This window comes from Hemiscyllium ocellatum, chromosome 6, assembly GCF_020745735.1.
Source record: "Hemiscyllium ocellatum isolate sHemOce1 chromosome 6, sHemOce1.pat.X.cur, whole genome shotgun sequence".
NCBI classification, from domain to species: domain Eukaryota; kingdom Metazoa; phylum Chordata; class Chondrichthyes; order Orectolobiformes; family Hemiscylliidae; genus Hemiscyllium; species Hemiscyllium ocellatum.
Window position 1 is genome coordinate 87391494 of NC_083406.1, and position 19396 is coordinate 87410889.

At 38.3% G+C, this 19396-nt stretch overlaps 1 protein-coding gene across 2 annotated transcripts in view; it reads left to right on the forward strand.

Moving 5' to 3' along the window:
- si:ch211-140b10.6 (protein POLR1D-like) overlaps positions 1-19396 on the forward strand; it is a 39526-nt gene that overhangs the window by 1652 nt on the left and 18478 nt on the right. The window contains exon 1 of one of the 2 annotated variants that reach the window (XM_060826758.1): positions 13300-13398. The exons of the other annotated variant lie outside the window; for it this stretch is intronic. Within the exon in view, the coding sequence (XP_060682741.1) occupies positions 13394-13398 (5 nt within the window). The 5' untranslated portion in view covers positions 13300-13393. Of the gene's footprint in view, positions 1-13299; positions 13399-19396 lie in introns of those variants that run through there. 2 annotated transcript variants of the gene reach the window in all.

The following is a 19396-nucleotide window of genomic DNA, read 5'->3' on the forward strand; positions in this document are numbered from 1 at the left end:
GCCGATATATCTGTATACATATGCTTAAGCTCTTTTTCAAAGGCTGTTTTGAAATGTCCTGGAGGAATTTCAGGGTCTACTTTTCTTCATTTTCATTTACTCCATAAAGTGATAGATTACATGGTAACATGACTAGTCTGTATTTGTGCTGTTTTTTCCTGATTTTTTTCCTTAGCTTTTACAGCATCTTTAGTAATCTAAATCAAAAGACTATAATACAAAGATCATCCAATTTTAAGCCAAGGATTAATCCGATCAAAAGCACATTATAACCATATGTCAATGCTATAATCCAATGTGCTTTCCCTGTTCCAAATTATCCTTGAAAAACTAGTGGTAAACTACCTTTTTGAATACAACTGAGTTATTTGCTGGTCATTTTCAAAGTTCAGTTCAAAGTCAGTTGCATTGCAGTGTGTATGGATTCAACGAAGGCCTCAATATTTAAGGATGATTTCTTTCCAGAGAGGACATTAGTGCATCAGGTGTTTATCTTTACAACAATGCAATTTATTTCATTGAGTTTAATTTCCCTTCCGAAAAGGGAATTTGTGTCCTAATAATTCATCCAGGCTTTTGGATTGCTAGCTGAGTAAGCTGGCCACTCTACTACTGATCCCTGTCACAAACTGAATGGATGTAAAACATAAAAGTATCTCATAACATTTCTGCCTTCACTACTCCATTATATGCCCTGATATCTTATCATGTCTTATCATATTAGGACCCAGATACCATTTGATGTTTAGTACTTAATCCACACAAAGACAGTATTCACATTGCAAAGTCAGCATGAGGACGCTCTGACATTAGTTACAGTTAATGTGTAGCCCAAAGCGGTGAAACACCAGAGTAAAGTGTAGCAGTCTGTAGAAGGGTACCTTGCTTTCAAATCAGTCAGGACGAATATGGACTGCTCAGTTCAAAATTCATTAGAAAAATGAAAGCTGGTTTCTAGCAATCTAGCACTTAACCCTTAGCAACAACCTAACTAAAGTCAGTAGTAAATTTGGGGCACAAAATATTTAAAGATATGACAACCTTATAAGTAAATAAATTAACAAGTGGTTTGGAGAGTATGATCCACTGTTGTCCAGGTTTAACTGTTTTGAAATTGAGGCTGTAGCTTTGAGACAAATACCAGTTAGGGAACATAATGTGGGTGTCTTATTTGCGCATTTTAGTCTTTGTCGCCATGTCACTGTCTTCCTTCCTGGCTCAGGCTCACCACAGCTTTTAGTGCTACATTGGCATACCATATGCTAGCAGTTGGGCTTCGTGCACAGACCATCTTCGTTCTATCGCTCCCACAGGCAGGGATAGCATTCGTCTCATTTGTTATCGATTTTTTCTTTTCGCAGGCTTTTTCGGGCTTTTGGAGGCAAATTCATCCACTCTCCATGTATGATAAACTTTGATATACTTGGTTGTGTCAAACATGAGCTGCAATTTCATTACCTATGCCTTGGAATTGTGCAAGGTCCACATAAATGCCCTTTAAAGCCTGCATTATTTAATAACTAATAAGTGTGGATCAGTTTTTCAAGAGACTGTACATTCTTTTCTATCTATAGAAATTGATGAGGTATTTTCTGAGGAATCATTGAAGGTTATGCATTGAAAAGTTGTACTGTAGTTGGTGTAATTAAAGGGAAATAAACATTTTTTTTAAATGTTATCGTAATTATGTATTCAAAATGGGAAATCCCAAGAGACAGTATTAATTCCTCTGAAGCAACCAATGCTGATAGTAACAAGAAAAACTTTTCTAAGTTATTGTTTGGGAAATTAAAAGATAACTTTAAAATTTGCATCAATAATGGGAAGAAAATGTCCTGTTTCAAAGATCAGAAAACAGCATCGTATAGATGTTAGAAAACTTATGCACTTAGCACACTTGCACTGCACATGAAAAATTACATTGTTAGGTACAAGACAAATTTACAAATAAATGCGGATAGGTTAGGTGAATGGGCTAAAACTTGGCAGATGGAGTTTAAAGTTAATCGTGAGGTTGTCCGTTTTGGTTAGAAGAGCAGAAAGACTCTTTCTATTATCTAAATAGAGAGTAACTTCAAAATGTTTCAGTGCAGAAGGATCTGGGTGTCCACATGCATGAGGTAATAAGAAAGGCAAATGGAGTTTGGCATTTATAATTAAAGGAAGAGAGTATGAAAGTAGGGAAGTGCTGCTGTGACTACAAGGCGTAAGTGAGACTGCAGCTGGAGACTACAGTTTTGGTCCCCTGTTTGAGGAAGGAGTTTGAGTTGCATTGGAGCCAGTTCAGAGAAGATTGATTAGATTGATTCTAAAGGTTTGTTTCACGAGGAAAGATTGAGCATTTCTGGACAAAACACACTGAAGTTTAAAAAATGAGGGGAAAATTAATTGAGACATATAAGATGCAAAAAGGGATTCACACAGTAGAGCTAGAGGGGATGCTTGCCCCACAAGAGGAATTTAAAACTCTGGTCATGTTTTAAACTTGCTACCCCTATTCTAAAACTGCGATGAGGAGACATTTCTTCTCTCAAAGGACCGATAATCTGGAATTCATTACATGACAATGCATGGAGCCAGCACATCGAGTAAATTTAAGGAAGTCATCAACAGATTTTTAATTAGTAATGGGTTGAAGGGTTATGGAGAACAGGCAGCAAAGTATGATTGAAACCGAGATAGGTTCAGCCATGATTGTAATGAATGGCAGTGCAGGGTTGAAGGGCTGAATTATCTACTCCTGCACCTGGTTCCTATTTCTTAATGTCATCTACTGTGAATTGAAACGGCTGAAGGCTAGCATCTGTGTACTGGATGCTAATACGTTCGCCTTGACTTCACTAATGTGCTGAGTGTCCCCAATGATGAGGATAGCCTATTTGTGCAACCATTTCCTCCTCCTGGGTTGTTTTATTGTCTACATCATTCATGACCAGATAGAATTATAGAGTCAGCCAGTATGGAAACAGACCCTTCGGTCCAACTCGTCCATGCTGACCATGTTTTCCAAACTAAACTAGTCCCACTTGCCCGCATTTGGCCCATAGTTGTCTAAACTTTTCCTATTCGTATACCTGTCCAGATGTCTTTCAAAGTTGTAACTGTACCTGCACGTACCATTTCCTTTGACAGTTCATTCCACATATGAACTACCCATGTATGAAAAAGTTACCCCTCAGGTCCCTTTTAAATCTGTCTCCTCTTGCCTTAAAAATACACCCCCTAGTTTTGTTCTTCCCAACCTAGTGAAAGGACCTTTGTTCACCTTATCTGTGCCCATCATGATTTTATAATTCTCCATAAAGTCACCTCTTAACCTTCTACACTGCAGCCTCTCCCTAAAACTCAAACCTTTCTGTTGCAGCAACATCCTTGTAAATATTTTCTAACCACCTCCAGTTTGATTATATCTTTCCCATAGCAGAATTTTTCACAGTACTCCAAAAGTGTCCTCACCAACGTCCTTTACACCCTCAATGTGATATCCCAACTCCAGTGCTCAATGGTCTGAGCAATGAAAGCAAACATGCTAATCACCTGCTTAACCACCTGTGATGCAACTTCCAAAGAATTATATACCTGAGTCCCCTAGGCTTCTCTGTTTGGCAACATCACCTAGAGCCCTACCATTAACTGTATAAGTCCTGCCCTTGTTCGCTTTGCCAAAATGCAATACCTTCCATTTTTCCAAATTAAACTGCATCCAATACTCCTCAGCCCACTGGGCCAAATGATCTCTTTGTAATCTTCAGTAACATTCTTCTCCGTCGACTATACCACCAGTTTCGTTACCATGCCTCCATAATTTTCTTAGAGAGGACCCAGTACCGATCCCTGTGGAACACTGCTGGTCACAGATCCCCAGTCTGAAAAACAACCCTCCACCACCACCACCCTTTCTCTCCTGCCATCAAGATAATTTTGTATCCAATTGACAAGGTCTCCTGACTGCAGAGATTAGATATGTCAACTGCATACTGCGTTCATCTATCAGTATGCAAGTAGTCCAGAGTTGTAACTTCACTAGGTTGTCCCCTCATTTTTAGGAATGCCTAATACTGCACTTGGCATGCCTTTTTGCACACTTCACTGATCTCTTGGCTGATCTCTCAATTTGTTGGCAATGATCCCATTTGGCATCTGCCAGGCTATGAGATAACAAACTGTAGTTGAATACAGTTCTGCTGCTCTAAAAGCCCATAGTACCTCATGATAGTTTTGAGTTGCAAGATCTGTTTAAGTCTTAGGATAGCAGTAGTGCCACACAACACAATGGAGGGTGTCCTCAGTGCAACGATAACACTTGATCACCACAATGACTGAGTGGTGGTTACTCCTGCTGATACTATCCAGTAGATTGGAGAGGATGATGCTCAGTAGATTTCTCCCTCTGAATCCCTCACTGCCTGCGCCAACCACAAACCATAGCAACAGAAGTAGGCCATTTGGCCATTGACTCTGCTCCATAGTTGAATGCCAGTATGGTTCATTTAATAATCCACCTTCCTGTCTTTTTTTCCATTAACCGTGATCCCCTTAATTCTTAAAAACTCAGTCATGAATATACTTAACCAGCCTAAACAGCCATCTGAAGTAATGAATGCCACCAATTCATTACCTTTAGAGAAGAAATTCCTCCTCATCTTTGTTTTAAATGGGCAACCTTTCCTCTGAAATTATATCCCTAGTCCTGGACTCTTCCACAAGGGAAAACCATCTCATACACCCAGTACAAAAGACCATTTGGCTCATTGGGTCCATGCCAGTCAAAGACCTGACTATACTAGTCCTATTTTCCAGCTCTGGTCTATTAGCAACAAAATTGAATGCATAAATACGTTGAAGCAACCGAAGATGGTTGGGTCTACATTATTAATTTTATCCATTAATCTCACTGAGGCCATCGATATACTGAAATGGATACCTTGAATTTTTGTGGTATCTGACTCATACATGCTGTTTTTTTCCCTGTTTAACCATACCCAGCAAATCCAAAACTTTGGTAACTAAAAAAACTTGTAAAATTGTAAAATTTTTATTGGATACATTTTAAATTTTTAACACTGAAGGATTTTTTTTCTCTGTCCACAAAAAAAACTTCTCAGGATCACTGAGGCTCATTAGTGGTACTGTTGAGGCATTGGTACATTATTTAAGAATGCAATAATGCCTTGCTCAAAAAAGGGTTTTCAATGGTTTTTACTGTGAGATTAACAGCAGAAGAACGGCTGTTCATTGATTCAATGATTACTCGCTGTTGGCAGTTTTGAAGGACATTAGTACCTCCGAACGAATGCAGAATCATTTGCAGCAACATTTTGCTATCTGTGTTATACATCCTGTTGCTTTCAGTTTCAGTGGCAAAATAAACTGATGGTTCTACCATTGCAAAATTCAGGCCACTGTTTTTATTAATGACGTTTTTCTATAGTTCTGAAGTTTTAGTTTTTATTTTGTAAAATATATTTGGGGACTTTTGTTTAAAATCAGGACTATTGTCAGAAAGGAGGCCACGATCAATACTTCATTGCTGCTTGCTCCCAGATTCTGTTTTCATGTCTCCACGGTGATGTTAGATATTACTTGTCGCCACCAGCATGTTCTAGGCTTTGGGGCTACAGTGCCCCAGCTGCCATTCAAGTGCCAAAACCTGGATCCTTGGTTGCTCCACCTGCAGGCACCTCCTGCACACACAGTCATCCAGATTGGCAGGAGTGTTTAGGATTTCAAACAAAATGCAGCTTGAGCAAATCAAGGATCTGTGTTTCCTAGATACAGCTTAACAAAAGAGATGTGCACTCACGTTTATTTTACCTACACTCTGACTTAGGTATAGATAAGAAAAATCTTATTCTTGTTTAAGTCAGACAACTAATCAAAACTCCTTAACTCTACCAAATGAAAAAAATCAGTTTTGAAGTTCTAAAATATTAATTATTTGTGCAAAGTTTGTTAGCTGTATTTATGGTCTCAACTTAAATCAATATCCAATCACAAGAGACAAGATAGAAATGCCCACAAATTTTGTACCTGCTTTCCTGTGTTCTCACACTTCTTTTTGTAGATGCAGCTGTACTGCTGATCTGTCTGCTGTAGGGACTTCTCAGCTTTTGCTGCTCCTTTTAACCTTGCTGTGACCACTTCAGAATCTCTCTCAGGTCTGTTGCCAGCCTATTGGCTTCTGGCACCTGAATGCTCCAGCTGCACTTGTTGATGCTGACCGCCTATCTTGGAACTTCACATCGCCCATTCCTCCCAGCTTTTGCCTTGTCAACCCTCCCTAAGACAGGTTTCAATAAGGTCACCTGTCATTCTTCAGAACTCAATGGGTACAGGTCCAACGCACTCCATCTGTCCTCGTAAGGGCATCTTTTTATACTCAGAGTGAACTTTTTCTGAACTGTTTCTAATGCTAGTTCATAGGTATGGTCTAACTGGTGCCTTGTTTTGTTTTGCAAAACTTCCTTATCTTTAACATTCCATTCCCTTTGAAATTAAGCCCAATAATCCATTTACCTTCCCTATTACCCACTGAACTTGGATGCACGTCTTTTGTAACTTATGCCTGAAGACATTCAAATCCCGATATGTTGCAGCTTTCTGTAGTCTTTCTCCATTACATAATATTCTACTCCTCTATTCTTCCTGTCGTGGTGCATAAACTCACATTTTCCCACATTATGTTCCAAAAACATGGCAGACAATATAATATCTGGTTGTATTTTTTTCTGTAGGACCCAGCCAGCTTGGTCAACAGTAGTGTTACCGAGCCACTCAAGGCACTGATTTACATTTAATTTTTAATTTATTGAAACTTAGTTTGTTGCAAAATAAATAACTTGTATTGAACATTAGAACACTGGGCAAATACCTAAATACTTTGAGTCTTAAACCTTCATTAATCACAGATAAAAACAGGTGAATGCAATACTAGCTCCCATTGTGATCAAATTTTCCATTTCTGTGACCACTTTGTGCATTAAGATATCATAACTTCTTTATGTACAAAACAAGCCAAAAGATGTAAATGATATTATCTTGTTTACCCAGTCAGGCATCTTCCATTTCAACACCTCTGCTTTTGGGAGCTGTACAGTTCATGGTCAGAACATTGAGCATAGAATTGGGAGGTCATGTTGCAACTATACAGGGCATTGATTAGGCCACATTTGGAATATTGTGTGTAATTCTGGTCTCGTTTCAATCGGAAGGATATTGTAAAACTTGAACGGGTTCAGAAAAGATGTACAAGGATGTTGCCAGGGTTGGAGGGTTTGAGCTATAAGAAGAGACTGAATAAGTTGGAACTGTGTTCCCTGCAGCATCAAAGGCTGAATGGTGCAGGGCTGGCCAGGCTCTGTTTAGGTGTGCTCCCCCGCAGATCTGACAGGCCAGCTGGATGTCTTTTCGCATGATGGTGACTCGCTTGCCTGGATGGTGCGCAGGTAGGTGTCCACAAAGAGCCACACCAGGTAAGCCTCGCTGGCCTCCTGCAGGGCCATGAAAGGAGGTTTATAAAATTATGAGGGTCATGGATAGGATAAACAGACAAGGTTTTTTCCCTGTTTGTGAGAGTCCAGAACTAGAGGGCATAGGTTTAGGGTGAGAAACGAAAGATATAAAAGGGACCTAAGGGGCAACCTTTTCACACAGAGGGTGGGGCGTGTATGGAATGAGATGCCAGAGGTGGTGGTGGAGGCTAGTACAATTACAGCATTTTTTTTTAAAGGTATCTGAATGGGTATATGAAGAGGAAGGGTTTAAAGGGATATGGAACAAGTACTGGCAAATGGGACTAGGTTAGGTTAGGATATCTGTTCGGCATGGACGAGTTGGACCAAAGGGTCTGTTTCCGTGCTGTATATCTCTATGTCTCTATGACTTGGTAAGTGAATGATTTTTAAATCAATATTAAACTGGTCACCATAATGTCAAATATGAGTCCCAAACTGGAAAAAGCTCGTAAAAAGCGGCACAATGGTTAGTACTGCTGCCTCACAGCGCCAGAGACCTGGGTTCAATTCCCGCCTCAGGCAACGGTGTGTTTGGAGTTTGCACATTCTCCCCGTGTCTACGCGGGTTTCCTCTGGGTGCTCAGGTTTCCTGCCACAGTTCAAAAATGTGCAGGTTAGGTGAACTGGCTATGCTATATTGCCTGTAGTGTTAGGTGAGGGGGTAAATGTAGAGAAATGGGTCTGAGTGGGTTGCTCTTTGGAGGATCGGTGTGGACTTGTTGGGCCAAAGGGCCTGTTTCCACACTGTAAATAATCTAATCTAATCTACACAGGGTAAAGAAACACCTTTTATGTCCTTGTGTGATTTATACTATTTCAGTTCCTCAGCATTGTTTCTTCCTAAGGAAACTGATATTGGAATATAGGAAATGTGACAGTCTTTTGAGCCCTGCTAGGTTCCAGAAATAGCAATATGATAATAGAATAGATCATCGAATCCCTACAGTGTGAAAACAGGCCCTTCAGCCCAACAAGTCCACACCAACCCTCTGAAGAGCAACCCATCCAGACCCATTCCCCCACTACTCTACATTTACCTCCGACTAATCCACCTAATGCACACTTCCCTTAACACTATGGGCAATTTATCTTGGCCAATTCACCTAACCTGCACATATTTGGACTGTGGGAGGAAACCAGAGCACCTAGAGGAAACCCATGCAGACATTGGGAGAATGTGCAAACTCCACACAGTCGCCTGAGGTTGGAATTGGTGGCATTATTAATAAAGGATAAATTATAATGTTTAGAAAATCTGAATTTTTAATGGTACTGGATAAGGAACAAATAACTTCCCAGCTTATCCCTTAAGTACTGGCATGAGATTATTTCTTTTACATTGATTTGAAGGAGTGGGCATGACATTGATTTACTGTCTCAGCTGATAAAACTATGTGATATAAATCAAAATATCCTGTAAAACTACTTGCTGACAAGGTAGAACATAATCCTATGCTTTCTAATAAAGAGAAAAAAGTTCCACATTATCAATAAAAGCAACGCTTCTTATTACAACAACAAAACCTCAATCAGTTCACACGATAAAAGTTAAGGAATTATAGAAACTGCTGTATATAATAAATAAAAATTATTAACAGCTTTAATATTTTAGATAAATTATTTCAAATCTGGTTATTGGTCAGTTTTTAACACTTTACTTGCACTGTGTGACACCTTTGATCACCTCCAGAGACTTATTTGACACTCCACTCAACGTTTGTATAATCTTTTGATCTCTCTGCCCATAAATTCTGTATCTGTGTGCTTTTCTCTCACTTCACCTGATGAAGGGGCTATGCTCTGAAAGCTTGTGATTTCAGATAAACCTATTGGATTATAACCTGGTGTCATGTGGCTTCTGATTTTGTCCACCCCAGACAATATCGTGACTACATAAGCAAGACAGAGGATGATGGTGGAGGGTTGTTTCTTGGACTGGATGCCTGTCACCAGTGGTGTGTTGTGAGGATTGGTGCTCGGTCCATTGCTTTTCATCATTTATATAAATAATTTAGATATGAATTTAGGAGGTATAGTTAGTAAGTTTGCAGATGACCCCAAAAGTAGCGGTCTAGTGGACAGTGAAGAAGGTTATCTCAGAAGATAATGGGAACTTCATCAGATGGGCCAATGGGCTGAGGAATGGCACATGGAGTTTAATTTAAATAATTATGAGGTGTTCCATTTTGATAAGGCAAATTAGGGCAAGAGTTGGACCCTGGGGAGTGTTGCCAAACAGAAAGGTGCAAGTACGTAATTCCTTGAGAGTGGAGGCACAGGTAGATAGTGTGGTGATGAAGGCATTGTCATGCTTGCTTTCCCTGGTCAGTGCATTAAGTATAGAAGTTGGGAAGTCATGTTGTGGCTGTACAGGATATTGGTTAGGCCACTTTTAAAATGCTGCTTTCCATTCTAGTCTCCCTGCTATAGGAAAGGTGTTCTTAAACTTGAAAGAGTTCAGAAAAGATTTGTAAGGATGGTGCCAAGATTGGAGGGTTTGAGCTATAGGGGAGATTGAATACATTGGAGATTTTTTTCCCTGTAGCTTCAGAGGTTGAAGGGTGACGTTATAGAGGTTTATAAATTCATGAGGGGCATACTAGGGTGAATACCCAAGATCTTTTTTTCTAGGGTAGGGAAGTCCAAAACTAGAGGACATAGGTTTGAGATGAGAGGGGAAAGATTTAAAAAGGACCTGAGAAACGACCTTTTCATGCAGATGGTGGTGCTTTATGGAATGAGTTGTCAGAGCAAGTGGGTATTATTACAACATTTAAAGGCACCTGGATGGGTGCACGAATAGGAAAAATTTAGAGGGATATAGGCCAAATGCTGGCAAATAGAATGAGATTAATTAAGAATCTCTGATTTGGCATGGACAAGTTGGACTGAAGAGTCTATTTCTATGCTATAGAACTATGACTATATAAATAAGAGCCAGAGTAGGTCACATTGATGTGCCTCATTGCATATTACAGTCTTGAGAGTGGTTTTCTACTTTCTTCCACTTTCCTACATGCTCACTATCCCCGGCTCCCTGACAGCATAAAATTGCCTATCTCCACCTTAAATACTGTATATTCAACAATAGAACATTCATAATCCTCTGCACTTCCAAAGATACCACCTCATTTCTCAATTCATAAAAACAATCTAGATAAAGATATGATGGAGCATGTGCATACATTTGCAAAGGGTTTAAACTAAGTAGATTTTAAGAATAACTGGCAAATGGAATTCGATGTAGGAAAGTCTGAATTATCCAATTTGGTCTTTTTTTATATAAGGATAGAATAGGATACTTTCTAAATAGTGAAAGCTTAGAAACAGCAAAGTTCCACATAGAAGATGATGTCACTGTCCCAGCTGCATAAATCATTACAATGTCATGAGCAGAAAATAATCAAAGGGCTAATGGCTTCCAGGCCTCCTCAGCAGAAGACTACAGTATAAAGGGTAGAAATTATTTTTAAATTATACAACACTTTCATTAGACTGCACTTGGGGTATGGTTAGCATTTCCAGGCATCACACCTTGGGGGAATATATTGGACTAATGATACTTGGACTCAAAATATAAAGAGAGACTGCACGAATTGGTGCTATTTTGCTGGCCTTTTAAAAGTCTGAGGGATTTGATTCTTTATTCCAAAATACTAAGGGAAATAGATGGGTACGTTTGACACAATCTATTTCTCCAAGTTTGGATAGTATGTGAATAGGACCAAAGTCTAAAAATTAGATTCAGAAATTTTAGGAGTGAAATTAAGAAACATTTATCCATTCAAAGAGTGGGAGAAGTTTTGGAACACACAGCGAATAGCAATTTATGTTAGGTCAATTGTTAATTTTTAATCTGAGATTGATTTTGGTTAGCCAGATATCAAAAAGGACTAAGGAGTAATGATGGATATTGTGATGATCCTGCTCCTTAACAAGGATATGTTGCCATTGGTTTTTGTCAAGAGGTGTTGTAAAGGCAGTGGTGCAGAAATGGTTGACAGAAACTGGCTAAGTCAACAGTCGGAGGAGTGGCCAGTTCTCCAATTCAGGTTTTTTTTCTAGTTTGGTTTAGTTTTAGCAAGCAGTCTAAAACTTGCTGAGGACCTAGAGAAGCAGCTACAGTGAAAAAAGGTTCCATGATTCAACAGAAGTCTTGCTAAACTTTCTCTCAGAAAACTCTCCTGCCTGTAAGAACCTATATTTGAATTTACCTTTTTGCTAAAGGGTATATTTTTGGGATGGTGCAGGGATTGGAACAGCTTTGTTAAGTTGAGATAGAGTCAGTTAGGTTATCAAATAAATTACGTTATTCTAAATTCTGTTTTCTTTTGTTCGTGTTTTGTCAGAAGTGTTTAAATAAATTTGTTTTCTTTAAAGGTGAGTGGTTTGGCTGGCTGCATCACTCCTGGAATATCCACTGTACATCTGTCTAAAACAAAGTTAGGGTCTGGCTACCTTAAAATATTTTAAGGGGATCTGGCCTGGTCCATAACAATAGATTGGGTTTCTGATCAGCCATTATCTCACTAGTAGTAGAACATGCTTAAGAGGTTAAACGGTCTATGTCTACTCCAACTCCAATATATACATAGGCATTCTTTCTTTTAAAAATGTCTAGTAAAGTTCATACTTATTTTATTTTATTAACATGGTTATGATCATGTTTGGTATATTTCCTTTTCCAGAAAGCTTGGGCTATAGTAGTGTAGTAATTATGCTGTTGGAGTCCTATTGAAGAAGTGTGGACTAATAGTAAGAGTTCAAACACCATAATGCAACTTCCAATACAGTTTCTTTTTGAACTTCAGAATTTTTCTGATCCAATAATATTCTTTTGGAAAATAAAATTTACTTTCTTGCCAAACCCATCCTGACAAATATGCTTCACTTGTAACTGCTCTCTGAACTGAACTAACAAGCCACTCAATTATACAGGTAAACCATGGTAGAGTAGTTCAAGAAGAGTGCTTACCCTCAACTTGTTAAAGGCATCAATCTCCAGATCCCAAATTTGAATATACATTATATGGAAGTTCTTTGATCTTGATTTCAAGTAATGTTTCCTGTTGGAGCAACAAATAGGATTATTTTTCACACGTTGTCCAACAGTTTGATATGCTGCATCTAAAGTGTGGCTGAAGAGAGCCTGAATGATTCTTCCTTTTAGTCACCAAGAGACCATTTATAATACAACACTGAAAAAAGTGAAGCAAGCGCGGAAACCAACTCAAGTTTCAAGGTAGCATACTTATAATGGATCCTGTTATTAAAGCTAAGTAATTTGCTTTCGTTAATTACAAGAATGATGTGAGATATAATACTGTGAATGCACTAAGAGATGTTTTTAAATAATGTCCACCATACTGTAGATGGGTCTTCTAATGGCCACTGTTTGCAGGTTTGCTAAAACCTCCAGATGCCCTACGAAACAGATAATACTTGATGGGATCAAAAAGTCAACAGGCCTATCAGCAATGGAAACTACTCTTTTGAAAACAAAAGCAGGGGAGGTCATCACTGACTGCAATAACAGTTGGACAGATGGGGTTAACACTACATCATGTTATAGTCTAGAGGAAGCTTTAGACACCATAGAAAGTCTGCCTACGCCAGCTATGAAGGCATCTCTCTGTTGAGTACTGTGGAAAAAGTATTTGCCTATGTTGCCTTTGTCAGATTGCAGATCTTGGCTAAATACAGTTATCCTGAATCCCAGTGTGCTTTCAGAACTGAAGGTCAGCATTTGACATGATTGGCTCAGTGCAGCAGCTGTAAGAGAATTGCCATGTGAGCAGAGGCTGCCTGTTCACACAGCTGAAGAAAATTGGCTTCACTTTGAAGCTGCTACGTGATCTTCTTTTTCCATGAAATAATGGATGAGGTAGCTATGACATTTTCTATTTTTTAATGGATTTTGAAATTGTATGTCTATACCTTTCTTCTTTTTGCCTCTTGTATTCTTTTCTCTCTCCAGGGTCTTTGTTCACCATTACCCCCACCCAATCCTCATTTGGTTTCTATCCATCTGGCTTTTACATTATTAATTGGAATGTTTAAATTTTGAAAGTATCGATAAAGAACATAGTAATTAATCTTCTTCCATACAATTAAATAAAGTCAAACTGGAATGAAACTCTTGTACTGTTCTTTTCCTCTACGTTTTCTAATGAACTTTCAAAAATAAGGTAAGTCTGTGATAAACAAAAATATCAAGTCCATACTCTTGCTTTGGAAGGGACTAAATTTTGCAAGAAAAAGCTTTATAGTATAAAGCTAAACAAAAGGCAATTTGATGCAAAAGTTTAGTTATGCTATTATAATAGCACTTTTAATTTAAAACCTTATTTTGAACATCAATGATGTCAGTCACGTTGGATAAGTTATGATTCTAATTGGTTCATGATGGTGAGATATTTACATAAAGTTTTCTTGTAATAAAATAGTGGTATGTTTAGGAATTATCCAGAACATGCATTGTTATGAAAAATACTGATAATACAGATATTGACTGATAATGTGCACCATATCCACTATTTTTAATAAATACACTAATTTTGAATCATTAAATGTGAACATTTCATTTGGCTGCATGTGATTAAGTATATTTTTAATCTGCTTAAATTTAAAACCTGAGTTAGTTTGTTAAGTATTGGTAATACAGATCAAGCACTGACCTTTCAAATGTGGAACTGAATGCTCGGGAAAGTACCTGTCCTTTTCTGTATCACATGTGGCAATCCCAAATAGAGTAGAACTGGGGAATAGATGTAAGTGGAAAGTGTGGGTTAGAAGTGTCGACAAAGAAAGGGAAGATATGAGGAAAGGGGAGAGATATTAAGAGGTTAAATTGCTTAAAATGTTTTAAAATAATATCAAAAATTGCCAATAATACTAAACTTAGTGGTGTGGATGATAAAAATTAACTCCCAACAGGACATAAACTAATGAACAGGTGACATAGAATTTAATACAGAAAAGTATACTGCAATGAATTTTGACAGAACAGTTAGGAAGAAACAATGATTTGGAGATGCCAGTGTTGGACTGGGATGTACAAAGTTAAAAATCACACAACACAAAGTTTTAGTCCAACAGGTTTAATTGGAGGCACACTAGTTTTCGAAGTAGTGGAGGGCTCAATCCTAACACACAGAATTCATAGCAAAAATATATAGAAACAATGTAGACTTAATAACACAGCTATAAAGATTATGAAGGGACAGAGGCTTGTGGATTCATGTACATTGATTTTTGAAGGTAGCAACATATTGAGAATATAATTGGTAAAACATATAGAATCTTAGGCTTCATAAGTAGAGACACTGATTACAATAATTTCTCACTTAGTTATTGTTGTATTTCTGAAAATCGTAACTTTAAGTGAATCATTGGTTCCTACAGGTAAGAAAACAAAGCTAGGTTCCTTCAAAATTTCTGACTAGAAAACTCGAAGTACATGTACTGTATTTGTGTTGTACTATGCATTTATGGTTGAATTAACTTGCAAAATAAAATAAATATCATAAAAATTCAGATTTGATAAAACTCATCTCTCTCTCTCTCTCTCTCCCTCTTGCTCTTTTTTTTTGCACTTTTTCAGCTGCCTTGACTTCCTAATGTTCAGTTTCTTACCAAGTGAACCTTTGTCTATTTTGGTTGGTCACCATTTGCTATCTTTCTAAGACTTTAAAATGGGTTTTCAACATTACCTGATATAAAGTTCCACAGGGGGCACTTCTGGAGCACCAAAATGAAAATCAGTTTGCAAATTCAAGCAATGAGCCTTTTTGCTCAGAAATTATCTCGTGCTTCAGTTTCCTTCCAAAAAAGAAACTACAGGTTGAATATTTGTTGTTGAGAACTTTTACTTCAAAGTTTTAGAAAAAGATTGCTGTTTATTCAATTGCAAATGCATGTCTCAATTTATACTCACTTCAATGTGGTGTTGATCAGGTCATGAGACCCAATGACTATTAACAGCCCACAATGACAATAATGCAAAATAACATCAAATGACACAAAACAATGGCATGTAACAATGATGCAAGATAACATTAAACATAAATTGAAGATGGAAGTTTTGAATATTGATCCCAAACTGAATTGATTGAAAATGGGGCAACTTAAAACAGATATTTGCTTGCAATATTCTGAATACTAATAAAATCCAGTTCTGATCATATTAAGGAAGAATATGAGAATGATTTAAGTAAATGGTTTGAGGCTTGAGGGATTTTAGCAAAATTTATGTTGGAGCAATTGTGTTTTTTCTCCATTTGAGAGAGAGGATTTGAGTCAAGAATTGATAGAGGTGTACAGAAAAAATGACCGCTTTAAATAAGCGAAGCTGTTCCCTTTAACTGCTAGTACAATAAACATGGATATATAAAAGTTTGGGAAAGATATGCAGTGGAATGTGAGAAAGGGCTTTTGAAAATACCAAGTATTAAATACCTGACACTTGCTGCCAACTTAAGGTGTTGGAAGTGGAGATGATCACTGGCTTCAAAAGGAATTGAAGAAATAAACTTGATGGTTTGCAGAAGTAGAGCATGAAAGGAGACTGGCTTTTCATGGAGCTGTAATACTTCAGGGCTAACAGTATCAAAGAGAAATTTTTCATCCATTCATTGATTGCTTGGGAATTGTACTTGGCACCTCATCAGAACACCCAATGGAGGAGAGAATAGCTGACAGCAACCGCTGCATTTAAGCTTTATTTTTCCAAAATTGCAGTCAGTTTCAATGAAGAAATGATAAATGCAGATAATTTCACATCATAACCACGACAATATCCAGGCCATATTGTTATACATTCCATCTTGGCAAGATGTTTTAGCAAGACTGAAAACTAACAATCCCTTGATCACGAATTTTGAATAATTGATTATTGGACTAGCATTCAAATTTTTATTGATACTGTTGTGTTCGCTAGTTTCCGTTTCTGGGCTATTTTGTGAATTGCTTAAAAATTAGTTACCAATTTTGAAATGATAATGTTTCAAGATTGATTTTTTTTGGCTGAGAAGGAATTAAGGGATAAGCAACTTTACAGGTCCAACATTAGGTGGGTTAACAAAATTGAATTAAAGTAAATTCATTACTGACATTGCTTTAGGCAGTTACAATATCTCAACTCACCAGCTTCTGAAATTGCAACACTAATTTTAGTGATTGGGTAAGTTTCTAATTATGACAAGTGATTACAATTAGTGAACCGCTCACCTTAACTGATGCACAACGAAACACCACTTGCATTATGATTTTGTATTATAGAAAATAACTTTCAGAACTGTTCTCTACAATAATGAAAACTAATTTTCTTTAGCGAAGTTTGAGAAGATTTGTAGCTCGGGTTGAGGTTCTGGATATAGGTTTGCTGGCTGAGCTGGAAGGTTTGTTTTCAGATGTTTCATCACCATACTAGGTAACGTCATCAGTGAGCCTCCGGATGAAGCACTGGTGACATGGCCCGCTTTCTGTTTGTGTTTAGGTTTCCTTGAGTTAGTGATGTAATTCCCTGCGGTGACGTAATTTCCTGTGGTAATGTCATTTCCTGTTCTTTTTCTCAGGGGTGGTAAATGGGATCCAAGTCAATGTGTTTGTTGATAGAGTTCCAGTTGGAATGCCACGCTTCTAGGAATTCTCGTGCGTGTCTCTGCTTGGCTTGTCCTAGGATGGATATGTTGTCCCTGTCAAAGTGATGTCCATCCTCATCTGTATGTAAAGATATTAGTGAGAGTGGGTCATGTCTTTTTGTGCCTAGGTGATGTTCATGTATCCTGGTGCCTAGTCCGGAGCGCGGATAAGAAAGATTCTTAGCAGCATTACAAACAATACTAAAAGATAACCAACTGACAGAGGAAACCCAGCAACCCATCAGACAGTCTCACCAACATTAAGCAAGGAAAAGGAAGGAAACATACTCGATACACAAGAAAGGAAAGCGCTAGAAAGACTTTTTAAAAAGCATTGTTATCCTACTTGCAGACAAAGGATGGTTGACAGTCATCTTAAATCAAAGAAACTACGTCGAGAAAGCGAACGCACTACTTGCAGGTACCAACACTTACCAACAAGTGGCGATACACCCAATTCCACAACTAGAGAACCAAATCACAGTTCTGCTCAAAAGTGAGGGTCAGAAATTTGGAGAAGTAAATAAGACCGACTTCCAAAAACTGAAACCAGACGGATCCAACACACCATACCTCTACGGACTACCCCAAATTCACAAACCAGGAGCCCCCCTCAGACCCATAGTCTGACCACCTGGAACACCAACTTATGGATTGGCCAAGGATCTACACCAAAGACCAAAACACTTAGCAGAAGACTAACACTACTCCATTCCCTCCACCCAAGAACTCCCAAAGACCATCAAAGACACTAAGGTAGAAGTAGATGAAATAATGGTCTCCTTTTACGTAACAGCCCTGTTCACATCCATCAACATCAGTCTGGCCAAGGAAATATAGACTACATTATTAGAAGAACCAAAGACATGTACACCGAATACTGTCAACTTCATCAGCAAGGACAGTATTGCCAAGCTAGTGGACCTATGCCTTACTACCCACTTCACCTTCAACAACACAACAACCTGCAGTCAAACTAACGGAACACCCATGGGATCTCCAATATCAGGGTTCTTAGCAGAGGCAGTAATGCAGAGACTTGAACAAAGCTCTGCCAATCATCCAACCCAAACTTTGGGTCCACTATGTGGATGATACCTTTGTCGTCACTAAACAAAACAAGTTAGAGGAAACCTTCAAGACCATCAATAATACCCTTATTAGCATAAAATTCACTAAAGAGGAGGAAAACAACAACAAACTGCTATTCCTAGATGTCGCAGTAGAGCGAATGCCAATGGGGAACTTCAAACTAGTGTCTACAGGAAAACAACATATACTGATCAAATACTGAACTCCAGAAGCAATCACCTTATCACTCACAAACGAAGCTGCATTAGAACATTATTTCAACGAGCCACCACACACTGCAGCACAGAGAAACTATGCAGAACAGAGGAAAATCACCTCTACAGTGTATTCAAAAAGAACGGGTACCCAATGAACACAGTCCGCCAATTTCTCAGCAATAAACCCCAACAAGCAGACAAAATATGTCCAGAAACCCTAGCCCTCTCCCCTACATCAAATACATCTTGGAAATGACTGCTAGACTACTCAGACCTCTTGGCATCGTGGTAGCCCACAAACCCACCAACAGCAGCTAATGAACTTGAAAGACCCTGTACAGACAACAAGCAAAACTAATGTCATTTACAAAATACCTTGCAAGAACTGTAACAAACACTACATTGGACAACCAGGTGGAAAACTAGCCACCAGGATAACGAACATCACCTAGCCACAAAAAAGGCATGACCCACTCTCACTAGTATCCTTACATACAGATGAGGAAGGACATCACTTCGAGAGAGACAACACATCCATCCTAGGACAAGCCAAACTGAGACAGTCATGAGAATTCCTAGAAGCATGGCATTCCAACCAGAACTCTATCAACAAACACATTGACTTGGATCCCATTTACCACCCCTGAGAAAAAGAACAGGAAATGACATCACCACCGGAAATGATGTCAACACAGGAAATTACATTACCAACCCAAGGAAACCTAAACACATAAATACAAAACGGGCCGTGCCACCAGTCCTTCATTCAGAGGCTCACTGATACCTAGTATGGTGATGAAACATTTGAAAATGAACCTTCTAGCTTAGCGAGCAAATCTACATCCAGACTAATATTCTTTATATTAATTGGAAGACAAAATCTGAAATCTAATAGCATTGATTATAAAATAAATTGTGGATCATATCAGAAAAATAATCTGAATTGATTCTG